Below are 20974 nucleotides of genomic sequence, written 5' to 3'. Positions count from 1 at the left end.
TGTGATTCTCTGATAAAACAAAAATGTCACAGAACCTGTTTTTCTTTTTCGGGTTTTGATGTCTACAACCACTGCCCTGTTTTTCTCAGTGAAGTGCTTCAGGATGATCACATTGTGAGGCTCATTGGCATTGTCCATGTACACAGAACGAGTGCCCATACACAGCACCTGAAACAGCAGCAGAACTGCAGTTAGCATTTGGAATACTTAATTACAAATACACAGCCATGTCTTACATTGGTTACATTTGCTTATTCTTGCTATTGTATTTTATTGTGTTGCTTATTCTTGCTATTGTATTTTATTGTGTTGCTTATTCTTGCTATTGTATCTTTTAGCTGAACCACTGCTTGATGCCTGGTATTTGCTGCTCTTTAGAAAATGGAAGTTCAAGTCTAGAAAAGAAATGTCTACAACAACCAACTTAATGTCACATAGGCAGTGTATCAGTTATGAACATCAAGATGGAGAATGGATTGTTTTGCTTGTACAAAAGTCCTTTTGGATATTGAAACAAATGAAGCTGGTTTGCTTGTAGCAGTTATAAGCAGCATCCATAGAAATGCCAGGCAAAACCAGCTCATTATTCTTCATTAGATCAACGTTAATTGTGCACTAGTGGAAAGATGTGAACTCTGACACACATCTGTCACTGTCATGTTTTCTGGAAAAATCCGCTTGCCCAGGATTCGTCTCCTGGGAAGCTGAAAAGCCTCAGAGAAAAAGGAAAACAACATTTTCTCATTTGCTTATCCGTGTTTTGCTGCTTTGGAATGTGGTTTGAATATTGTTTATCCAACATGTGAATTGTTTTGACTTAATGACCAATCACAGCCAGCTGTGTCAGACTCTGAGGAGAGAGTCAGGAGTTTTTAATTATTATCTTGTTAAGCCTTCTGTAAGTATCCTTTCTCTATTCTTTAGTGTAGTTTTAGTACAGCATTCTTTAATATAATAAATAACATGGAGTCAGATTCATTCCTTCCTGCCATGGGGGACCCCAGAAAATCCTACACACATCAGGTTTTGAGAGTTTAAAAAAGTTGTCTCCAATTGATGGAATCTGTAGATTTAGAGATAGCTAACAGCTTTAACCATCTGTTTCCTTTAGTACTGCCAGGCCACTTACCTCAGGAAAGCCAACCAGCACCAGCAAAGTGAAGATGTTGGTGTGCTTCAGCTGGAAGGGCAGCTGCTTAATGCAGTGGTCAGTGAAGGCAGCAATGACGTGGTGCCACTGCGCAGAGGAGTTCAGCGCCCGCAGGATGTCGGCCATGGAGCTCGCCCAGTCCAGCCCCACCCGGCTGCAAAGCAAGGGCAGGCTGGGTTAGGAGGGCTGAATGCAGACTTACCTGAGGCTGCTCCTCCTCCAAGCAGCATTATCACTGCTAGTCTGTCACAGCTGCAGCTTTCAAATTGTTACAGGGCTGTTTTTCCAAATACTCCAGGCTGTCATGCCAGTTGACACATGAATTCTGCTTTGTTTTCAATAGTGCATAAATCTTATTCTGCTTTCTGAAAGGGTCTACAAGGCCCAAATCAAAGTGTGCCTGAACATTGCCACTGCTATCTCTGAATTTTAGTTTAGAACTCAGAAGTTTCTGTTTGCATGGCAGCAAGAGGTTCATTTCCTATGGATGTGACCTCTGTGGATCACACAAATAACCCACAGGGACTGGGCTCTTACACTAAAGTTAGTCTGGTCTCTTACTAACTACAGTTAGTTTTTAAGAAAATCCTTTCCCTCAGCTTATGCTCAGGATATTCTTAAATTTTGTATGCTTTCATCAATTTAAAAATTATGAAAATAATTTCATATGTTTTTCTATTTATTTATGAACGCTCCCTGTAAAACACAGCTACAATAAGCTATAAGTCACTTTTAAAAGGCATGACATTAATCTCAGAATGCTTCAAAACTTTCTCAGGATCTTCAAAATTGGTCCATCCCTGCTGTTTCCAGTGCAATTTTACTACAAAAAACCTCTCTCTCAAGTACTCTTACACAGAAGGGCCAGATCCAGAAGTCACCACTGGTGATAGTTTTTGACACACCCTCCTCCTTTCCCAAGTTACACAAGAGATGTGTAACAATGTGAGAGAATGAATGTCACACAAAAAGTAAAGGACTGTACTTTTGGCTTTCCTTGTGGTTTCCAAACCTCACTTCCTCCTCCCTGACATGCTGTGGAGGTAAGCACAGGAAATCAGGCCACTCTTCAGCAGCCAGCCTTCTTCTGGAAGGAAATTCAACTCCCCACTGCAGCAAAGGCTGCAGATGCTAAGCCTTTCCATGACCAGGGTACAGGTTTAATTCCCTTCCTATTAAAAAGCCTCTATGAACAAGGCATGCATGAAAAAAAAATTACTGTTCAGCAGAGATTAACTGATTGGGTTAAGGTAAGAAGCACCTGTCTAAACAAACAGCTCCCAGACTGAACAGAAGATGAGTTGTCTTCCATCCTTCTGGCACTGCAGACCCATCTCCTGGTACAAACAAATTATGTTTGGCTGAAAGGATTTTAGTCACAGCAGCATCCACTTCTGCAGGCATTAGCCTGAGGATTAACTGGCCCAGGAGTCCCAAGGTTAAATGATAAGTTTCATTCAGGTGGCCAGCATTTGAGATTACAACATGAAACATCAGTGGAAGTATTTGTTCTAGGTTGATCAGAGACATTGTGGAGCCCTGTGGAGAGAGAAAAATCTCAGTGAGGCAGGGAAAGAAAACAAGATTTTTAGTCCAAGTCAGCACATGCAAAAGCTTCTGTTCTGAAGGTCTTTCAAATGGGACAGAAGGAATGAGAAACTACATTCCTACTTTGGTTATTGGCCTGTTCATGTGAGCTGACTAAAGTGTCTGTGAAGCTAAACTGAAGATTTAAAGTCTGCTAAACAGCTAAGACTCTACTTCACAGATACATTAAAATTCCCTTCCCTCTCCCCCCAGCCAAGAACAAGCTCTTACATTCCTTAGTGATGTCAATGTCTGAAGACATTCTAATTCACATTTCATAACATGTAAGGAACATGGGTCCATACCCCACAGTTAATTCCTATGAATTTTATTAATGTTATTTGTGCACATAGAAAAAAAACCCAGATGGAAGGAAAAAGAACTAACTGATTTGAAAGGTGGTAACATAGCTGCCAGCAACCCCAAAATCCTCTTCTGAGAGCATTCAGCAAAAACTTGTTCCTGGCTAGGTATTAAAACCTTCTCTGTTGGTTTTGGGGTTGAGTCCTCTGAGACGGAGTCACCTGCTTTGTAAATAAAAACAAAATAAGAAAATCCCCTAAGTGACATAAAAGATAAAAGAAATAAGTGATAGCTTAATTTTTATAATCCAAATCTAAAAAGAAATAGAAATTATAAAAATGAAATATTGGGATTTGAAAATAAAGTCTTTATGAAAGTGTATGGAAACAGAAGGTAAAGAAATTTATACCCTCTAGTAAAACATACATGGGACAGTGCTGGACAGATCCATTTAACTTTCAACATTCTTACAATCCCAGTCTTTAACAGAATTAAACGATTATTTTCTGGTTCCAAGTGCATCAGAACACACAGGTGTTGTGTTAGACCAAGAGGGGCCATTATCTCCATACGTGGATAAATACTTGTGGAAATCTACTCTGATTTCCAGACTCCTTTAAACAGACTGCAAGGCATTTGTTCAAAGCAATGTCTGGCAGGTTTTCACAAAGCAGACATTTGAAAATATGCAAAACTGGATTAGGAATAAAAAGGACAGCTGTTTGTTTGCAGATGAGTAGATATTTCTGAGACAGGGAAAATGAGAAATTATTTTTTACCTGTTGCAGGAACATTCCCATCCACAGTCAAGTCTGACTCTTGTCTCACAGCAGCTTTCTTTGCAGAGACAGCTTTGATTTCAATTTCTTGTTTTCCTGCTTTATCTTCTGCAGGAGACTGGATTTCTTTGCGAGTATCTCCTTTCCCCTAAAAATAAACCAGAAGTATTAAAAGATTAAAACAAAATGTAATACCTGCAGGAACAAGCATGGAAAGAATTCAGTCATCTGCACTTGACAAACATTTTTCTTTGAGTATCAAAACCTTCTACTGAAGAATTTCTTGATGTATTCATGTCTTAAGTTTCTATACAATTAAATAATGTTCTTTCATTTTGCTCATATCTCTTTGCATAAAATTATTACACTACAATAGTTTTAAACACTGTATAAAACTGTAGGAAACTCATACTAATACTCAACCAGGAGAAATTACAGCCCTTTCACAATGAACAAGACATGTCCCTCTCCTGCAACACTTTTGTGAAAATCAGCTCAGAACAAGAAGTTTTTGATCAGCTGTATCTAATGAAAAAAAACCAACTGCCCCCTTTCCCCCCCAGTTTTTACCTACAAATGAAATCCTTACTATCCCTTATTTCAGTCCCACATTCAGAATGGGTGTTTAAGCACCTGAGGATGTTTAATATCAGATCACATGTCTGATATCAGGGGTTCTGGAGGTGACAGCTACTCACACTGCGATGCACCAACGAGCCTGGGCTGCGCTTCTCATCTCTTCCCTTCCCTGCTCTGTCCCCAGGGTGACTTTTTGGAGCACTGTCTGTGGAAGGACTGCCTGAAACAGTGTCATTCTCTGAGAAGGACTCATCTTCTGGTAACATGGAGAGGAGAGCTAAATTCTTCAGGCCTGGAAGCAAAAAAGTTATGGAAGTTATTTAGCTGTTGAGTGGCAAGACACAAAAAGCAGAACTTAAACACTTTAAAAGAGAACTGCAAACTTCTTCATAATTCTTTTGAACATTAACTTAATCAAAAACATATTTTCTATCAAGCTCATATAATTATGTAGTTCCATTGAATACTAGTGATGGACAGATGGTGACATCTCCCACCTCAAAGATGCCATTGGGGCAGTGGCCTTAATTTAAGAAAATAGTAGAGTGTCAATTATGAATAGCAAATGACATTTGTCTTATTTTTCAATCTTCAGACCACTTGCACAATAGAACTGTATATTGTAAACAGATTACTTAATGAGTAAGTATTTGGTGGTGGTGGTATTTCAGTTGTATTAGAGCTGCTCCCAAAAACTACCAGCAAACTTATTTGAATTTTAGTCTAAAATTTTTGATACATTCAAAATAGATCCCTATTGTATATACCCTATTTTCTGTAGTAGGTCTTTGTTCACAGAAACCCCAATTTCCAGACAAATGAACACCATTGCCACAAATTTATACCACAAACACAGTTTAAAATCTCTTCCCATGAGACGCAGAACAAAAAACTTTTTCCATCAAGTCATTTGCTGTCCTTCAGCTGTCAGTGATACATTGCTAAAAGAACATGAAGTTTTATTGACTGATCCCTTTACAACAGCTAAGATGGAAAAAAAAACAACCAGAGACTTGCCAAGTTGTGTCCAATGTTTATGTTAGCATAAAATTAGTTTTCTCAAGTACTCTATTTTCCGTGTTCCAACGACCCTGAACGACACTTGTTCTACATTTGCTTTCTACATAAACAGTTATTCTCAGTGAAGTACACAGTAGCTTCCCCTTTCCTTTGGAAACTTTCAAGTCAGTAACCACAGCATTTCTGACACTTGTAGAAAGCATTGTTCAGAGCAGGAGGAGCTGACTCACCTTTTCCGTGCTGTGCTTTCATCAGGCAGTCCCCAATGAGCTGAATGCACTGATGCTGCAGAACTCTGGCATGACTGAGGACCTGAGGATCCAGTTTCTCTCCTTCTACTTCCTCCCCATTTGCCAGATCTGCACTGTAGAGGGTCAGGGCAGCAAAGAGCAGCCAGGAGTAGTTGTGGACGTAGGGCTGGATGAGGCGCTGGCGGTCGCTGATGCGGATGGTCACCATGGGGTACACGGTGATGCTGTGGGTGGGCAGGTGGCTGCAAGGACAAGGGACACGTTTAGCAATGCAGCTTTTGGTTTTCTGCTAACCAACAGAGTCAGTCAGTCAGTCAACACAAAATAGCTTCAGAGGAAAACACTTAAAACCCAGCACATTGCAGAGGTTTGAACTGGACCTGGTTTTCGTGACCTCTGGTGTCAAGCACTGAAAGCTGTTGTTTTCCACAGCAGGGAAACTCATACTAATACTCAACCAGGAGAAATTACAGCCCTTTCATAGGAAGGGAGACATTTCATTGTCTCTTCTGTCCTGTCATACAGGACTGGTAACTCCTCCTGCAGCTTTCCTAGCCACATCCAGAAAACAATTGCTACCAAGTGACTTCAGAGGCTAAGGCAGGTTTCCAGACATTTTGCCAAACTGTTCCTATCTTTGTTTCCCCAAAGGACACCGAGGAGATGTTCTGATGTCAGACACAGCTTTATAGGAAGCACCATGAGAAGGACTAGCTCTATTTAGCTACTACATACTGTCTTTCTGCCACATAGAGGAAAGCAAATCACATTTTTAATACCTGTCAGAGTATTTCTTTGCATGATAGCATCCATAGCAAAGGTCAAAGTCATCACAAACGTTGCAGTTCATTCTCCGACCTATGATAACTCCTTGGCAGTGATCACAGGCATATTCCATATTCACCATTTCATGGTCATCCTCATGTCCTTCAGGTTTAGCTCCACCTGGAAAGAAAGACTTCCCTGTAAATCTTTTTGAAAAAGGACCTTTCCTAATTTCAAGTTCACATTCATAGCAGGGAAAGAACAGTTAAACATTTCCAAAGAACCCAGGAGAAAAGTGTTTGACTTTATTTTGTGTCTAATTGTCCTGGGTTGCAAGATGTGAGTGGGGGCGTGTATTTTATTCCCATCTGTTAGAGCTGGGGCAGTTATCTTGTGTTAATTGGGCAGTTCTCTTTATCTCTCCCCCAGCCAATCCTCCCTGCAGGAGATCTCTGCTGTCCATGGCCACCGAGTGTCCCTGCAGGGCTGATCCAATTCCAGCATCCCATGGGGAGATGCTGCGCCCAGGGCAGGAGCCAAGCATTCCTGCCTGGATCCAATGGGAGCCTGGCACAGCACAGCAGCCTTTGCCCAGTGCATTGCCAGAGGAGCAGCTTCTGCTGCCCTGCATGGCCAGAGGGAGCCCAGGCCCATCTGCAGCAGCCCTGGAGCTGCAGAGGAAAACTCCCCCCTTGTGCAGGATCCCTGCTCCAGCAGAGCCACAGCTGGCACTGCAGGAGGGCTGAGCCCCCATGGGATGGGGCTGTGCCACCCCCTGACACACAGGGGACAGGGACTGCTCTGACTCTGGCAGGGTTGGTTTGTATTACTGTATTTTTCTATTTTTATTTTCTTCCCTAATAAAGAACTGTTATTCCTATTCCCATATCTTTGCCTGAGAATCCCTTAATTTCAAAATTAAATAATTCAGAGGGAGGGGGTTTGCATTTTCCATTTCAAGGAAGCCTCCTGCCTTCCTTAGCAGACTGTCTGTTCAAACCAAGACAATAACTTCCAAGATCCTGTTTTGGCTTCAAACAGAGGGTTTGGAGGGGTTATTGAGTGGTTCTTACCAAGGAAGCAGGTTTTGCACAGATCCATGTCGTTGCACTGCAGGCAGCGGTAGCGATGCCACGGCGCGATTTCATCACAGCCATCACAGGAAATGTCCACGTTCAACAGGTCACAGTAACGAGCAACAAACATGTGCATCTACAGCAATAAAGCAAAACAATTGACTTCAGTATGATTTTCTTGACTTTCACAAAGCTTCAGACATGAAGCAGATACATTTTCCCTGCCAAAAATGAATCAGGATATTTTAATCATTTTAGACTCTTGAAAGTCTACAGAGATCCAGCTAATAAAAATTAATAATGAATCAGATTCCTTTCTGCCCTTTAGGCTTTTAAAGGTCTCTTATTTATCCCCTCTGCAGGTAAATATACAAAACATGAGGTCACCTTTCTCTGCTTCTCTGGGTCAGCTTGAGCTATCTTTTCATACCAGGTCTCAAACATTACATCCTGACATTCATCCATCCATTCACAGTTTTGCTTGTAGTCTGCAATTTCATCTTCTTCACTCCACTGACTAAAAGAAAAGCAAGCTTAAAATTAAGTTTGAATGCTATCAGGCTTCCCTTTAATAAAGCTTTACTTTTTAATGAAGAGCAAGGTGCTATGACATGCCAATAAAAACAGAATTGTGAGAAATCCCATTCACTCAGTTAATAAATGACCATACAGACACCTGCTTCTTGCTTCTGTGACATGTTCTTAAATACATATGGGGACCATAATGCAAAAATCAGGAAAATCTACTCTTACAAAACAGCTTTTGGAGTGCTGGCAGATCAGATCAGACATTTTAAGTTTTTCTGGCCTTCACATTTGCTCATGTGCAAGTACAACTACTATAAAATTGCCACATGAAGGTGTTAAAAACATTTGACATTCATCAAGGCAATAAACAGTAATATATACCTCCTGCTACACTGCTAAACTAGCAGTGTGTTCCAGTAATAATCAGGTTAAACATTAAATTCCAATAGTTTTTGCAAAAACTATTGAAATGCTGAAATTTCAATATTGAAATATTGAATTTTTTTTGCTGAATACAGCAAAAAAAAATTGAAATACTTCAGATAAGCCCTTGGCTACTGACCAGAATTATGCTATACTTTTTAATAGTACCCTTACTGCTTGTTCCAGCAGGAAGTTCAGGAGTCCTCCTGGGTAAAATGGAATCAGTATTTAGCAGCATGAGAAAGCTGCATTGCTCCTGACTCACCAAATGACACTGTCATGGATACTGATGTTCTCCTGTGATGTTGTCATGAGGAGCTGTGGCAGCTGGATCTCCACAAAGAAGGAAAGATCACTGGGCTCCCAGCTCATATCCAAGAGGTGCAGGAGAGCTGTCTGCACACAGGATAAGGCAGGAAGCAAAGACCTATATAAAAACAAAAGACATTAAAAAACATTAAAACATGACAGCTCTAAAGGTGACCTAAAGTTGAAAGACCTAGAGTTGAAATTGTGTGTGGAGAGGAAGGGTAGAAAAACCCCTAGAGACTGATTTTCAGGCTTTACTGTGCATTAAAGGAACTCTGTGGCAGGAACTCAGGTTTATCAAAGTATTCAACTTACACAATTTAGCAACTATAGACTAAGAACTTGAAAGAAAGACAGTTTTCCTTCTGGATTCAGTTAAGAACAAGCTAATGGTGTTGTCTAAACATTAGAAAGAGGGTTTGTCTCTTCTCCACAGTATAGAATTTTCCTGGTATTTTTAGGAATTTTTTTTTGTTTGGAACCTTTTTGACATTTTCACTTGAAACTGAACAAAGGACTTGAAAGTTATTGTCAGAGAGACTGCCATTATAGCCATTAAATTTTCATTTCTCTCAGACACCTGGCTATAAATCCTCCAAATTCTAACCAGAATGTTGCCAAAACAAGAGTTTTGACATTAAAGCATGGCTGCAGAATTGCCATGTTTCTTGTGGCATTACCCTTGCCCAAGTATTCAATGAAAAATTTGCTATTTCTAGTATTTTACTACTAAGTTCAGAGACACACTGCAGAATTGTAACTACAAAATGCAGTAAGTCAAGTTTTTAACACTGGTAAGTTCTTGTGCTTTCCTTTATTTCCTAATAAAAAGCCAACTTGGCATTTTTGATCACAAGATCAAGGTTCCTCATTTAGTTCTGTAAATAATGGAAAGTACAGACAAAATTAATGAAGACATTAAATAACAAATTACAAAGGAGGAGTTGTGGAGGAATGCAAAAAAAATAAATCACATAAATAAAGCAAACAATGTACTGTACCTGTCATTAATTGTACTGAACCCCTTCACAGAATTTACCAGGAACAAAACAAGCTGATAGTAGGACTCTCGAATCTCTTTGTGTAGCTCAGCACCACAGCCTTCCAAGTTTCCAAAGTAGCTGCAAATTAAAGAGTCAGCTTAGTAGCCTAGAATTCACTGTGTGGTTTTAAGCAGCATGATTTGTGCAAATTTTACAAACAGGCCCTTTCTAACCCCTCTCCACAAGTGGGAAGGATGTTAAGTTTTATTTAAAAATGCAGTCTTGAAGTTTCAAACTTGAAAGAATCAAGTTTCAAAAAGAATCAAGAAAAAGTTTCAAAATGAAAGAATCCTGTACCAGGAATCAGAAGTGAAGAAACAGAACAGGCAAAGAGAATATTCTCATAGCACTAAGAAGAGAACATTCCTTTAAATTAAAAAGTTGCTTTATGAAAATCTAATCAAGATTTTAAAGGAAATCAGTGCATTGCAAGATGACCACAGAAAGCTCCTGACGGGTGAGAAGCCAAGAGACAGAGTTGTGACAGCACCAACACAACACAGAAATCAAAGTTCAACACGTTCATGGCATGAATAGCTGTGCAACTAAGTCCCACTTAAAAATAATTATTAATTTTTGGGGTATTTTTTAATGAAGTACACAAGATATGCCTACTAGCCTGAAAACTAACCTCAAGTCATATCTTTATTATCCACATGCATTAAAAAGCAGAACTTTCTACTCTTGTCAATATGCATGCCTGGAGGAACACAAGAACTGAGACAGTAAATCACATGGCTGAGATTTGCCTAAATAATTACTTACTTTGTAAAATCTTTCTGACAGGCTAGAAGTTCTAGGAGAAAAAGTACACAGGGTGGGTGAAAGCAGTGTGGCTGCCCAAGAGAGTCCAGGCACTGGCGGATGGTCTTGAGCACTTCCAAAATACTCTGCCCTTGGGATTTTCTCAAAGCAAGAACCTTTAAAACACTGAAAGCAAAAAATATCAGTGAGAACTTCAAAACACTGTATTTAAAACAACACAAATAAAAGAATAATTCAATAAGTGCTTGGCTAGTTACTCAATTCCTTTGTATCTGAATTTCCAGGTGTATTTCAGTGTATTAGTTGGAGTGAGTGATGAAGCTTTGAACAGAATTCAGCTCTTCCTGCACCACTCCATGTTCTAGAGCCCAGAACAGACAAGCTGAGAATTGGAAATCTTTCTTTTGATTTATGTTTTCACAATACCAGGTAATTTAATGAGAGATGCAACTTGTCCCTATTTGGTCCCAAGGATTGGTAATAGTGATACACCATGGCTTTGCTTTTGTAGACAAAAAGCAAAACACCTCTGCAAACACATCTGAGGAAGCAAGACAATAAATTGCCAAGTGACTGGTTTTTACATTCTGTTCTATGTGATAGAAGCTAATGAAATGAAATAGTACTCTCTGAGTCCCTACATCCTTGTGAATAACTGAAGTTTGATACATAAGTCTGACAACTGTATACAAAATATTCTGCCATATTATCTTGCTGCTAAAATACTTCATTCCACCTGAAGAGGTGTGAGGACAAGCTTCTGTATAACTGACAACATTCTCAATTTGCTTACCTTTCATGTGAAAGTGACTGATCCTTAATAAAGTCTAAAATGCTCTTCAAAATAGGATATTTTTCCTTCACAGTAGGCACAGCTCTTGGCTCTTCCATTGACCTGAAGGAGAGAAGCCTCAGTCTGCCACGGCCCAGCTGAGACTTGCGGGTGGGAGTGGAAGGAGGTGATGACACATCTTCCTGCTGTGAAACTGTGCTCTCCACAGGCTTGCTATGAAATGCAGATGCACCTTCTGCTTGGTGGAGGTCTGGAATTTGTTTAACTTTCAGATCAGACTGTGATGCCTGACCCCCCTCTTTTGAAGCAGGGTGGATTCCTGCACTGGATGACACCGATGGGGCTGCCTGGAAGTCCATGTCCACAGCTGATCCTTGTCTTTGGCATTGATCACTCACATACTGCTGGGGATCATCCATGTCTTGAGCTTCCAAACTCTCCGAGGCACATTCTTTTGTCTTTGCTCTTATGGGCAAAAAATTCAGTAACAAAAGGCTCTTCTGCACACAGAGTTTTGCTGCAGCATAAAAATTGGAAGAGTTAAAATCACGACAATAGAACAACAAATTTGCTGTCTTGTGCTTAGGAAGAAAGTGATTTATCTTATTTCTTCTCAGTTGAGACAGCTAGAAAATACTGTCTTTCCTGTTATACTGATCATGATACTATGGGTTGCTTAAGTTCAGATTTCCAAATGCTAAATCTGAATAATCACACTGAACCATATGAAGTACAGAGCAGTCAGTGAGAACACATTTTGTTCTAATAACAATCAGCTGCTGTCCTAACATCAGTTAAATGTGGTAAGAAGTATCTACAACAAGAGATGAATGTAAGTTCAGAACCAGATGACCTGAGTGAAAGGTCACTCCCTGCAGAACTTTCTTACTGTTTTCTGCAGAGAATAGCAGAACATAATCCCAGTTAATTAATCCAATCTACACTAGGTTATCTCTTAAGGTATGAAAAACTAACCCCAGTTGCTAACTTACCTCTCACAGCAAAAATAATGCCTTCAGGTTTATAATGCTTTCATAAGCTACCTGGAATGCTCACACACACATGGCAACACTCACCAAGAGTTTCTGGGTTCACCTCACTTGCTTCTGTGCTCTGCTTCTCCTCAGCATCATTTCCCCTCCCCATCAGTGATTTCTGCTTCATTTCCAACTGCAGACAGGACGTTAACATAGTTAAAATATGATTCTCTCTGTGCCTCTATACAGCAAGGCAGGATGAAGACTGTAATGACTGAAAGGAATTTAATCTCAGGAATAGATGACTGTGGTTACTATTCCCAGCTTTGCAGAGCAAACCACCCAGGAGCCTAAAGGAGCAGCACCTGAACTGTCAGAGCAGTAAAAGCCTCACCCTGAGCTGCTCAAACTTTGTAGGCTGAGACTATTCCCTGTCTTGTGATTTGATGTGCACCAGTCCTCCAAGGAAAAGAAGGTTTCTCATTTACCCTCAGCACTCAGGAAAATATAGACACCTAGTTGTGAGATAAAGTCCTCCAAAAATATGTCACCCCCCTAGCAAGCTCTGTCAGATGCAAACATCACCTGCCATGCAATGGGCAAAGGTAATTACTCATCTTAACATGCATCTGCACCCACTGTAACTCTAGTACATCAACCTGCCAGGAACTCAGGCAGAAAAGAGGAGGAAGAAAGTCACAAGACAATAGATTGATGTCTAAGACACACTTGTTCTATGATATACCTCAAAGGAAATCCAACTGCAATGTAAGAATCTTTCTAATTTACAACATAAGTTCTTGCTAAAATATAACACAAATTTAATAAATTTAAACTTGATAACAAATTTAATTGATTTTCAGTCAAATTCAGCCCAGCTACCCATGATGACACATCTGGGGCTGAGGGAAGGAGAGGAGTGTAAGGATGCAATTAAACACTCAAGTCCAAAGTTTCAAAGTTAACATACATTCTTTCCAAGTGAAAATAGTTCATGGAGAATAACTGAAGGAAAAACTGTTCCACCCTACTCCCTAACATTGAATTGTAAAGTACTAAAGTAAATGACATTAATAGAGATCTTCCTGAGTGTTCTTACCATCCATATTCTAATGGAATCAGCCAGGGAATATACTTGTGCAAACTCATCACTCAAAGGCACCTTGCCTCCACTGTTGACTGGAAATGAGAGAAAGAAGAGAGTCCTGTTTATTTACAGCTCCATTTTTATACAACTGCTTAACTAAAATTATGCTACAGCCTTCCCTCCATCTCTTAGTCAATACTTGGAATTATACCTGTAAGAAAAATAGAGAATAAACCTGCCAACATTCATATGTCCTAAATACACAAACTGCACCTTCACTGATTTATTTACAAAGTTAATTTACGAGTATCTTTCTCATCTCTTCCCAAAATTGCTGCCTGAAGCCATGGAAAATAAAATCGTTCCCTATGCATGCAAACTTATCAGAAAAATCAACAAATGCTTAGCAGTCACTTAATGCTCTATAGAAGTATTTGTTTTCTCTACTGTTTTACACTATGAATTTCTGGAATGGACTTTCAAGAGCAATTTGCAAAAACTAAAAACCTGACAAGTCGGTTTCTATTCAAACTTCCCTGACAAGGACTATGGAGAAAAAGACTGAATTCTTATTCAGTCTCTCTTTCATTCTCCCTTTCTATTTTTTCTCCTGTATTCTTTTCAGCATCCTTTCTCCAAATTTCCCACAGCACAGCTGAACATGGATTCTGAAATTAGTCTGCCCCAGTAGGACCAGCAGATGAAGATACTGACAGAACAGTGGGATGGATTTCTCAAACACTCATTAATATTTGTCCAGTTTTCAATGTCACTCAGAAAATTAGCTCAATTGTCAGACATAGACAAAATGACTAAAGGCATTAACCACATTAGTCATCAAGTCAGTCTTTGTGTCAGTCATTTTTACTCATAACTTCACAGCTCAAAAAATAGCTCAATCATTCTATGAAAATGTAAAATGTTTGGTGTCAAAATTATGACAAAAAGAGAAAACCTAAAATGAAATCCTTCAAAACCAAGTAACATCTTATTATCCAACACTTCAAACATATCAATAAATTTAATGGAAGTCAAAAAGTTGCCTACTGAAAAATACATAAATGTATTTATGTTTTACCTACTGAAAAATACATAAATGGTAATACAGTGGCCAGTAAGTTAAAAGCAAAGCATTATCTTCTATTGGAAAAAAAATTCTGAGGATGGCAGGGTTGATTTCAACAGAATGGTATTTTGAGAGATAATTCACACCTCCTCCAACCCCAACAGTTAATAACAGAAGTTGCTGCTGGCTTTTTAGAAAAGGTACAATGTAGAAAATGATCCAAGAACCTCTAATAACTGGAGCCACACTCTTCTGAATTAAAGCCCCAGAGGACATCACTATCCTCTTTAGGTATAGCTTTACAGAATAAGAGCTTCTGATGATTATTATTTTGCCAGTGCCCTGAAGACAAAAATATACGTTGATAAAAAATAAACACTCTAGAGAAAAAGCTTACCTAGTCTGCCAAAATGATACCTTTCTACAGAACATCTTTAAATTGCCCCACTGAACTGATTTTTCAATGTTATAAACTCAGCTGTAAGAGAGCCTTTTACAAACTGTAAGTCTTCATTATTAAGATAATCTAATAATATTAGAGTTACCATATTTTTGAAGCTTCTCAAATAAATCTGGAGTGAGATACACCAAAGCAGCAAATGTTGAGTTCACAGCTTGATCAACAGTAGGACCAGCAACTATATCTGTCTTTGGGGTCTGTTTTTTACATGCCTGTATAAGTCCTTTGAAAAGTTCAGATTTTTGCCCACTGAAGTCCTGGGCAGGATCTGATTTTGCAAAGTCGATAAGAAAGTTACGGCAGACGTCATGGGGAGAGCTCCGAGCCTGCAGAGAGAGGTGCAACACATCAGCTGCAGTAATACCTGAGAGAAAACAGTGCAATCCTAATTCAACCTGCAATTTTTCCACTGCACCTGAGCAAACTGAACAGCAAAACACATCCCTGCACATGGGGGGAGAGTGAATGAGAGGATCTTTAAAAGTCTCTCCTGTCATTGTCATATTTTCTGGAAAAATCCCTTCGCCAGGATTTCTTCCCCTGGGAAGCTGAGAAGCCTCAGAGAAAAAGGAAAACAATTCTTATCTCATTTACTTCTCCTGTGTTTTGCTGCTTTGGAATGTGGTTTGGACATTGTTTATCCAACATCTGAATTGTTTTAACTTAATGACCAATCACCATCCAGCTGTGCTGGGACTCTGCAAGGAGTCACGAGTTTTCATTATTACCTTGTTAAGCCTTCTGTAAGTATCCTTTCTCTATTCTTTAGTATAGCATTCTTTTATATAAAATAATACCATAAAATAATAAATTAGCCTTCTAAGAACATGGAGTCAGATTCATCATTTCCTTCCTGCCATGGGGATCCCTGAAAATACCACACTCTCCAAACCATTTTATGATTCCATGAAAATGGAAATTAAAGGGCACAGAACAACAGTTTCTTTCCCCCTTGGTATTTGAATCAACAGCACAAATGACCCAAGTTTAGCACAGAAGTGTGTGTTTAAGGGCATTCCAGCTCCATAAAGCCAATCCCTGTGTGATGCACAGGGATTTCATGCCAAGGGAACACAAGCAGGGGGTGAGTGGGTACCTCGTTTTTGTCTTGGTGCTTGGCACTGTTTTGCCTGGCTCCCGGGAGTGCCTCAGGACACAGCTGATGCCTGAAGACAGGTTTCCACAGAGGAGAATTAAGAACTGAGGTTACTTTCAAAGGAGGCAAGTCTGCTTCACTACCTAATTCTGCAAGAAATTCAGAACAGACCATTCAGTTATGAAATAACTTGCTTCATTTTTACAGATTATTGAAAATAATAAACATTAAACATCCAGTAGGGAAAACAACTGACAACAAACTCGCAACAAGAAGTTAATGCAAATAGACTGAACAAGTACTTCAGCAATGTTCTCTATTTTTCTAACATGGTACAGAAAACTGATGTACCCTTTCATTAATGGCAGCATCAATATCTTATCTTATAGTGACAATGTTACAATATGGAAGGACTTTAGATCAAACATTTTCACTGTATTATAACTACAGCAATTTTCTGATTTAAAAGAGTTTAAAAGCTATCTCTCCTACTAAACACCTAATTTGTCATATGCAAGCATGCTTATATTAAAAAAGGAAGAAAATATTCTAAAACACTTCAACTAGTTCCCTGAATTCACAGGTAAATAGCTGTCAAATATTCCAAGGTAAATATGGATCACCTGATTGGAGCAAGAACTTTTTAGCCTTATTTAATTTCCACTAAGTGATGGATGGATTCAGATTTAGGAAGCTAGAGAGAAGTGTTCTTGCTTTTAAATTAAACAATGAAGATTTTAAAAAAAAATTATTTATTAAAATTTAATGTACTTATCTTCAAGGCCAAAACCCTAAGTGTACTTAACTACTGTAATCAACCAAACTTAATTTGTGACTTCAAATTTCATTCAATACCAAATGCTCATGTGAAAGTCAGAATCCTTTGTATCCTAAGCTCTGTTAATTTTCCAGTTTGTTGGCTCCATATTCACACTCCCAATGTGGGGTGGATGACAGCACCAGGGAACAATTTTAAATGGAAAAAAAAAGAACATACTACTTCATAAATGTAATTTAGCTTAGGAGGATTGCTTCCATGTGTCCAAGTCTTCCATGGGCTTGCAACACTGCAAGTCTTCCACAGGCTTGGAAAAAGCCAAGTCTGCCACGGGCTTCCAAGATACCAAGTCTTCCATGGGCTTGGAAAAAACCAAGTCTTCCATGGGCTTGGAACACTGCAAGTCCTCCATGGGCTTGGAAACTTGGAACACACCAAGTCCTCCATGGGCTTGGAACACACCAAGTCCTCCATGGGCTTGGAACACACCAAGTCCTCCATGGGCTTGGAACACACCAAGTCCTCCAAGGGCTTGGAACACACCAAGTCCTCCAAGGGCTTGGAACACACCAAGCCCTCTTTGCCTTGGAACGCTCCAAGTCCTCCGTGGGCTCGGAACGCTCCAAGTCCTCTTTGCCTTGGAACACTCCAAGCCCTCTTTGCCTTGGAACGCTCCAAGCCCTCTTTGCCTTGGAACGCTCCAAGCCCTCTTTGCCTTGGAACGCTCCAAGCCCTCTTTGCCTTGGAACGCTCCAAGTCCTCCGTGGGCTCGGAACGCTCCAAGTCCTCCGTGGGCTCGGAACGCTCCAAGCCCTCTTTGCCTTGGAACGCTCCAAGTCCTCCATGGGCTCGGAACGCTCCAAGCCCTCCACATTCACATGCAGCCAATACACAAGGAACTCCATTTTCACATGGGATTCTCAACAGCAAACCCTTGTAGCTCCTCTGTGTAGGGATGGAGCAGCGGGAGGCACTCACCTCGCAGGGATTTGAGGGCCATGCTCCGGGAAGCCAAGCGCCCCATCAGCCTGGAGACAAGCAGCTGTAAATCCAAGCCCCAAGACACGGCAACGTCTGGGAGGCCGTAAGCAGTGACGGAAAACTTGTAGCCCCACTCATTATTGCTGCTGTCAGAGTGAAAGAGAAACTGCAGCCGTGGGCCAGCCTTAAAGGTCACTTTCTACAGAGCAACAAAACAGTCATTTTGCCAAATGTACATGACAGGAAAACGTTTCAGGGTAATGAATTCCCTTCAGCAACTCTGGGGTTTCAGTATTATGTTCTGGCCATAACAGATCTAATTTCCCCCACCATCTCAATGAGAAACCCACAGTGCTAAGCAGGTAAAATTTCTATTCAAGAGCTTAATGAGCAATTTTATATTAAAAGTCACAAAAACAGAAGAGCAGCATCCCATTTGAGGACAGAGCACAGCCTCAGGAAGGACCACACTTGTGCTATGATTTAAAAACTTGCAAGGGCAGAGCAAGTTTTACCCATGTATTATTGACAGTTAAACATTATTACTCCTTTTCACTTTAACTGATTGTTCTTTTGAAAACAGGAGCAAAGAGGGATTCTTTACTTATTCACCCCTTTTATTTGCAGCATTTCAGACCTTCTTCCCCATCTCCTGCCCCCCACCTAAGAAACCTAATGAACACACCCATGCACAAAAGCACACATCCTCTTACATAATAGCTTTCCGCAGGAATCATAAGGACTTCCTAAGACTGGCTAAATAATTTGGTTCATAATTTTAAAGGTGCTCACCTTAGGCCACTTCTCAGTGCCAACCTTTGTATCGTAACGAGTTTTTGCCCCTCTGGCATCAGTAAACTCCAAGTAATCATACCTGTGAAAATTGCAATTCATTACTTCCAAATTTACTTTTTAAGTTTCGGGGGAGAATGGTTTTGCTTCTGGATTTTCACAAGTGCTGTATCTAAGTGCACCCTGTCACTTCTTTCTGAACTACACCTTCATGTGACTGCTAAGGAATTTATTTCATGTTTCAATGCAGAAGTCCCAGCAAACACAGATCTGCCATCCTACAGTGCATTGGAATTGATGATGGATGCCAAATCTAACATCTGGCAAATGCTTTAACTGAGCTGTAGCCTGATGTCTTACCAAGAGAAAGAGGGCAAAATAAATACCACAAGCACAAACTGTGGTGGACACAGCATTATTATCAAACAGATCAAGGCCAAAGGAAGCAAAATTCATAAGAACAGCATGTCTGTAAATTTGCCAGGAGAGGTAGCTTTCAACACAAGGTCATTCAAAAATACACATTGTGCACTGTTCTGGAAGATGAAGAAATTGAAATGGCACGTGTGGAGTGCACATTGAAACATGGATTGCCCCCTCTACAAACAGACACTGGAATTTAACACAGCACAAGATTAAATTACCTCCTTTCAGTTTCACATTTTTCATCAAATTCCACCTCAAAGTAAGTTGCCCCATGACACAGGAAGACTGAGACGTCATGGCAATTATTTTCATAGTTATGAGGTGATTCCATTGTCCAGGTTCTCAATACTACAGGCTGCTCCTGCTGCCAGCTTTCCATGTCTGTCTGTAAAACAAAAATGCATTCTTAGATAAAAATGTAAGAAAAAAAATTACCAGACTAGATTTTTGTGTCTATACTTTTAAGTTGCCAGATGTGCATACAAATGGCATCTAAAAGGCTACAGCATTGATTTACACAGAAATTAGCTCTGAAGACATCCAGCCTCTTGGTAATCATAATAAGGAAGCACTTCTAAAGCAAAACCCACCCAGTCCACTGGAGGAGACTGTCTCACCCACAAGTGACTCCAAGTCTCCAGTCATGACAAAGAGACACTGGATGACTAATGCAGATTTAAACATCTGTGCTACAGACTCACGGATTTTATTTGCATCACCAGAAGCAGTGAAGCTAAAAATGTTAAGCATATACTATTTTTAATTTATTTTCCTCTTCACCCACAGAATCCCCTCCTTCCTATCTACCTTCCAGGCTGCTCATTCCAGTTGCACTTTCTGACCACTCTGCCAGATCAGTAGATATGTTTCTCATTCTTCACTCAACATTTCATTACACATCCTACACTTTTAGAAGCTTTCTTGTTCTTTTCCAATGCTCACCAATGGAATCACCTGAGTTTTCTGTCTTTCTTGCAATTCTGCTTTTGTTTCAGAATGTTTAATAGTGCCTGTGTCCTTAGTTACCTTATGAGGTTCACTACAAAGGCTTTTCAGTGGTTCTATCAAAGTGCTGAATCCCTGTAGCAGAGTACAGTAGGGAATGTCTAAAGTGCAAAACTCCAACAAGAAGATGACCTAGGAGCAAACACAGGTTTCAGGAAATGCCAGACCCACAGCCATGCCTCCCAGGAACAGGATAAAATCCCCCAGGTCACTCACCAGCTGACGAGTTGCCATTGCAAAGACAGAGCTACTTATTTTTTCTACTATTGTTTTGCCACTATATTGAGATAAGAGTGACTGCAAAATTGTTCTGATATTTGACAGGAACTGGCCCACATCTAAAGAGAAAAAAAAAAAAGAATGCTTAGTAGCTACCTTAAGGATTTGCTCCCACAATTCACTTTATCAAACATTAGGTGCATGGTGATGTGCACAAGGACAAACACAGCAGGAAAGGATCTGCTGCCCCAGGGCTGCAACACCCAACACTTCAGAGACGTTTTCTGTGATATTTCTACTGTGGAAACAAGTCATGCTTATCAACAATATCACTGAAAAAATGGGTGATGAGTAATTTCATCAAACACTCCAAGACTGTTTCAACAAGCTCCATGTACCCAGTAGTCTCCATACACTGCTAAGAAATGCAGCTGATCTAACAAGTGAGGGTAGGAATTTTTAACTACAGCCTAACTCCATTTTTAAATGTAATACAGGTACACAGCAAATTTATTTATATACAAATAACATAAATATGATGTAATTTTACATAAAATTACACATTTGTTAAGTATTTGGCCCTATTAACTCAACACTGAGCTGCTGCATTATAAATATCTAACAATCCCCCCACAAAAAAAACCCAAAAAACAAAACAACAAAACCCCTTAGATGAACCCAGCTTCTTAACCAACTTCTTGCTAATACAAACATCC

The 20974-nt window shown here is 39.9% G+C and overlaps 1 protein-coding gene across 2 annotated transcripts in view; it reads right to left on the bottom strand.

Annotated features, from left to right (window-relative positions):
- The window catches only part of ZZEF1 (zinc finger ZZ-type and EF-hand domain containing 1), a 59118-nt gene that overhangs the window by 16321 nt on the left and 21823 nt on the right, over nt 1-20974 (bottom strand). Inside the window, exons 20-42 of one of the 2 annotated variants that reach the window (XM_036394977.2) lie at nt 20256-20377; nt 20061-20171; nt 19253-19419; nt 18609-18690; nt 17814-18015; nt 16058-16206; nt 15047-15287; nt 13448-13527; nt 12448-12541; nt 11372-11888; nt 10579-10743; nt 9772-9891; nt 8727-8888; nt 7898-8027; nt 7508-7646; nt 6449-6614; nt 5649-5911; nt 4518-4690; nt 3820-3967; nt 3125-3264; nt 2412-2689; nt 1130-1304; nt 36-168 (exon numbers count right to left, since the gene is read on the bottom strand). In XM_036394977.2, the coding sequence (XP_036250870.1) occupies nt 36-168; nt 1130-1304; nt 2412-2689; nt 3125-3264; nt 3820-3967; nt 4518-4690; nt 5649-5911; nt 6449-6614; nt 7508-7646; nt 7898-8027; nt 8727-8888; nt 9772-9891; nt 10579-10743; nt 11372-11888; nt 12448-12541; nt 13448-13527; nt 15047-15287; nt 16058-16206; nt 17814-18015; nt 18609-18690; nt 19253-19419; nt 20061-20171; nt 20256-20377 (3957 nt within the window). The remainder of the gene's footprint in view (nt 1-35; nt 169-1129; nt 1305-2411; nt 2690-3124; nt 3265-3819; nt 3968-4517; nt 4691-5648; nt 5912-6448; nt 6615-7507; nt 7647-7897; nt 8028-8726; nt 8889-9771; nt 9892-10578; nt 10744-11371; nt 11889-12447; nt 12542-13447; nt 13528-15046; nt 15288-16057; nt 16207-17813; nt 18016-18608; nt 18691-19252; nt 19420-20060; nt 20172-20255; nt 20378-20974) is intronic. The other variant, XM_036394978.2, reaches the window with a different exon arrangement.

This window comes from Molothrus ater, chromosome 21, assembly GCF_012460135.2.
Source record: "Molothrus ater isolate BHLD 08-10-18 breed brown headed cowbird chromosome 21, BPBGC_Mater_1.1, whole genome shotgun sequence".
Classification (NCBI taxonomy): Eukaryota; Metazoa; Chordata; class Aves; order Passeriformes; family Icteridae; genus Molothrus; species Molothrus ater.
The sequence above is the reverse complement of the archived record's forward strand: the minus strand, read 5'-3'. Positions and strand labels throughout refer to the sequence as shown.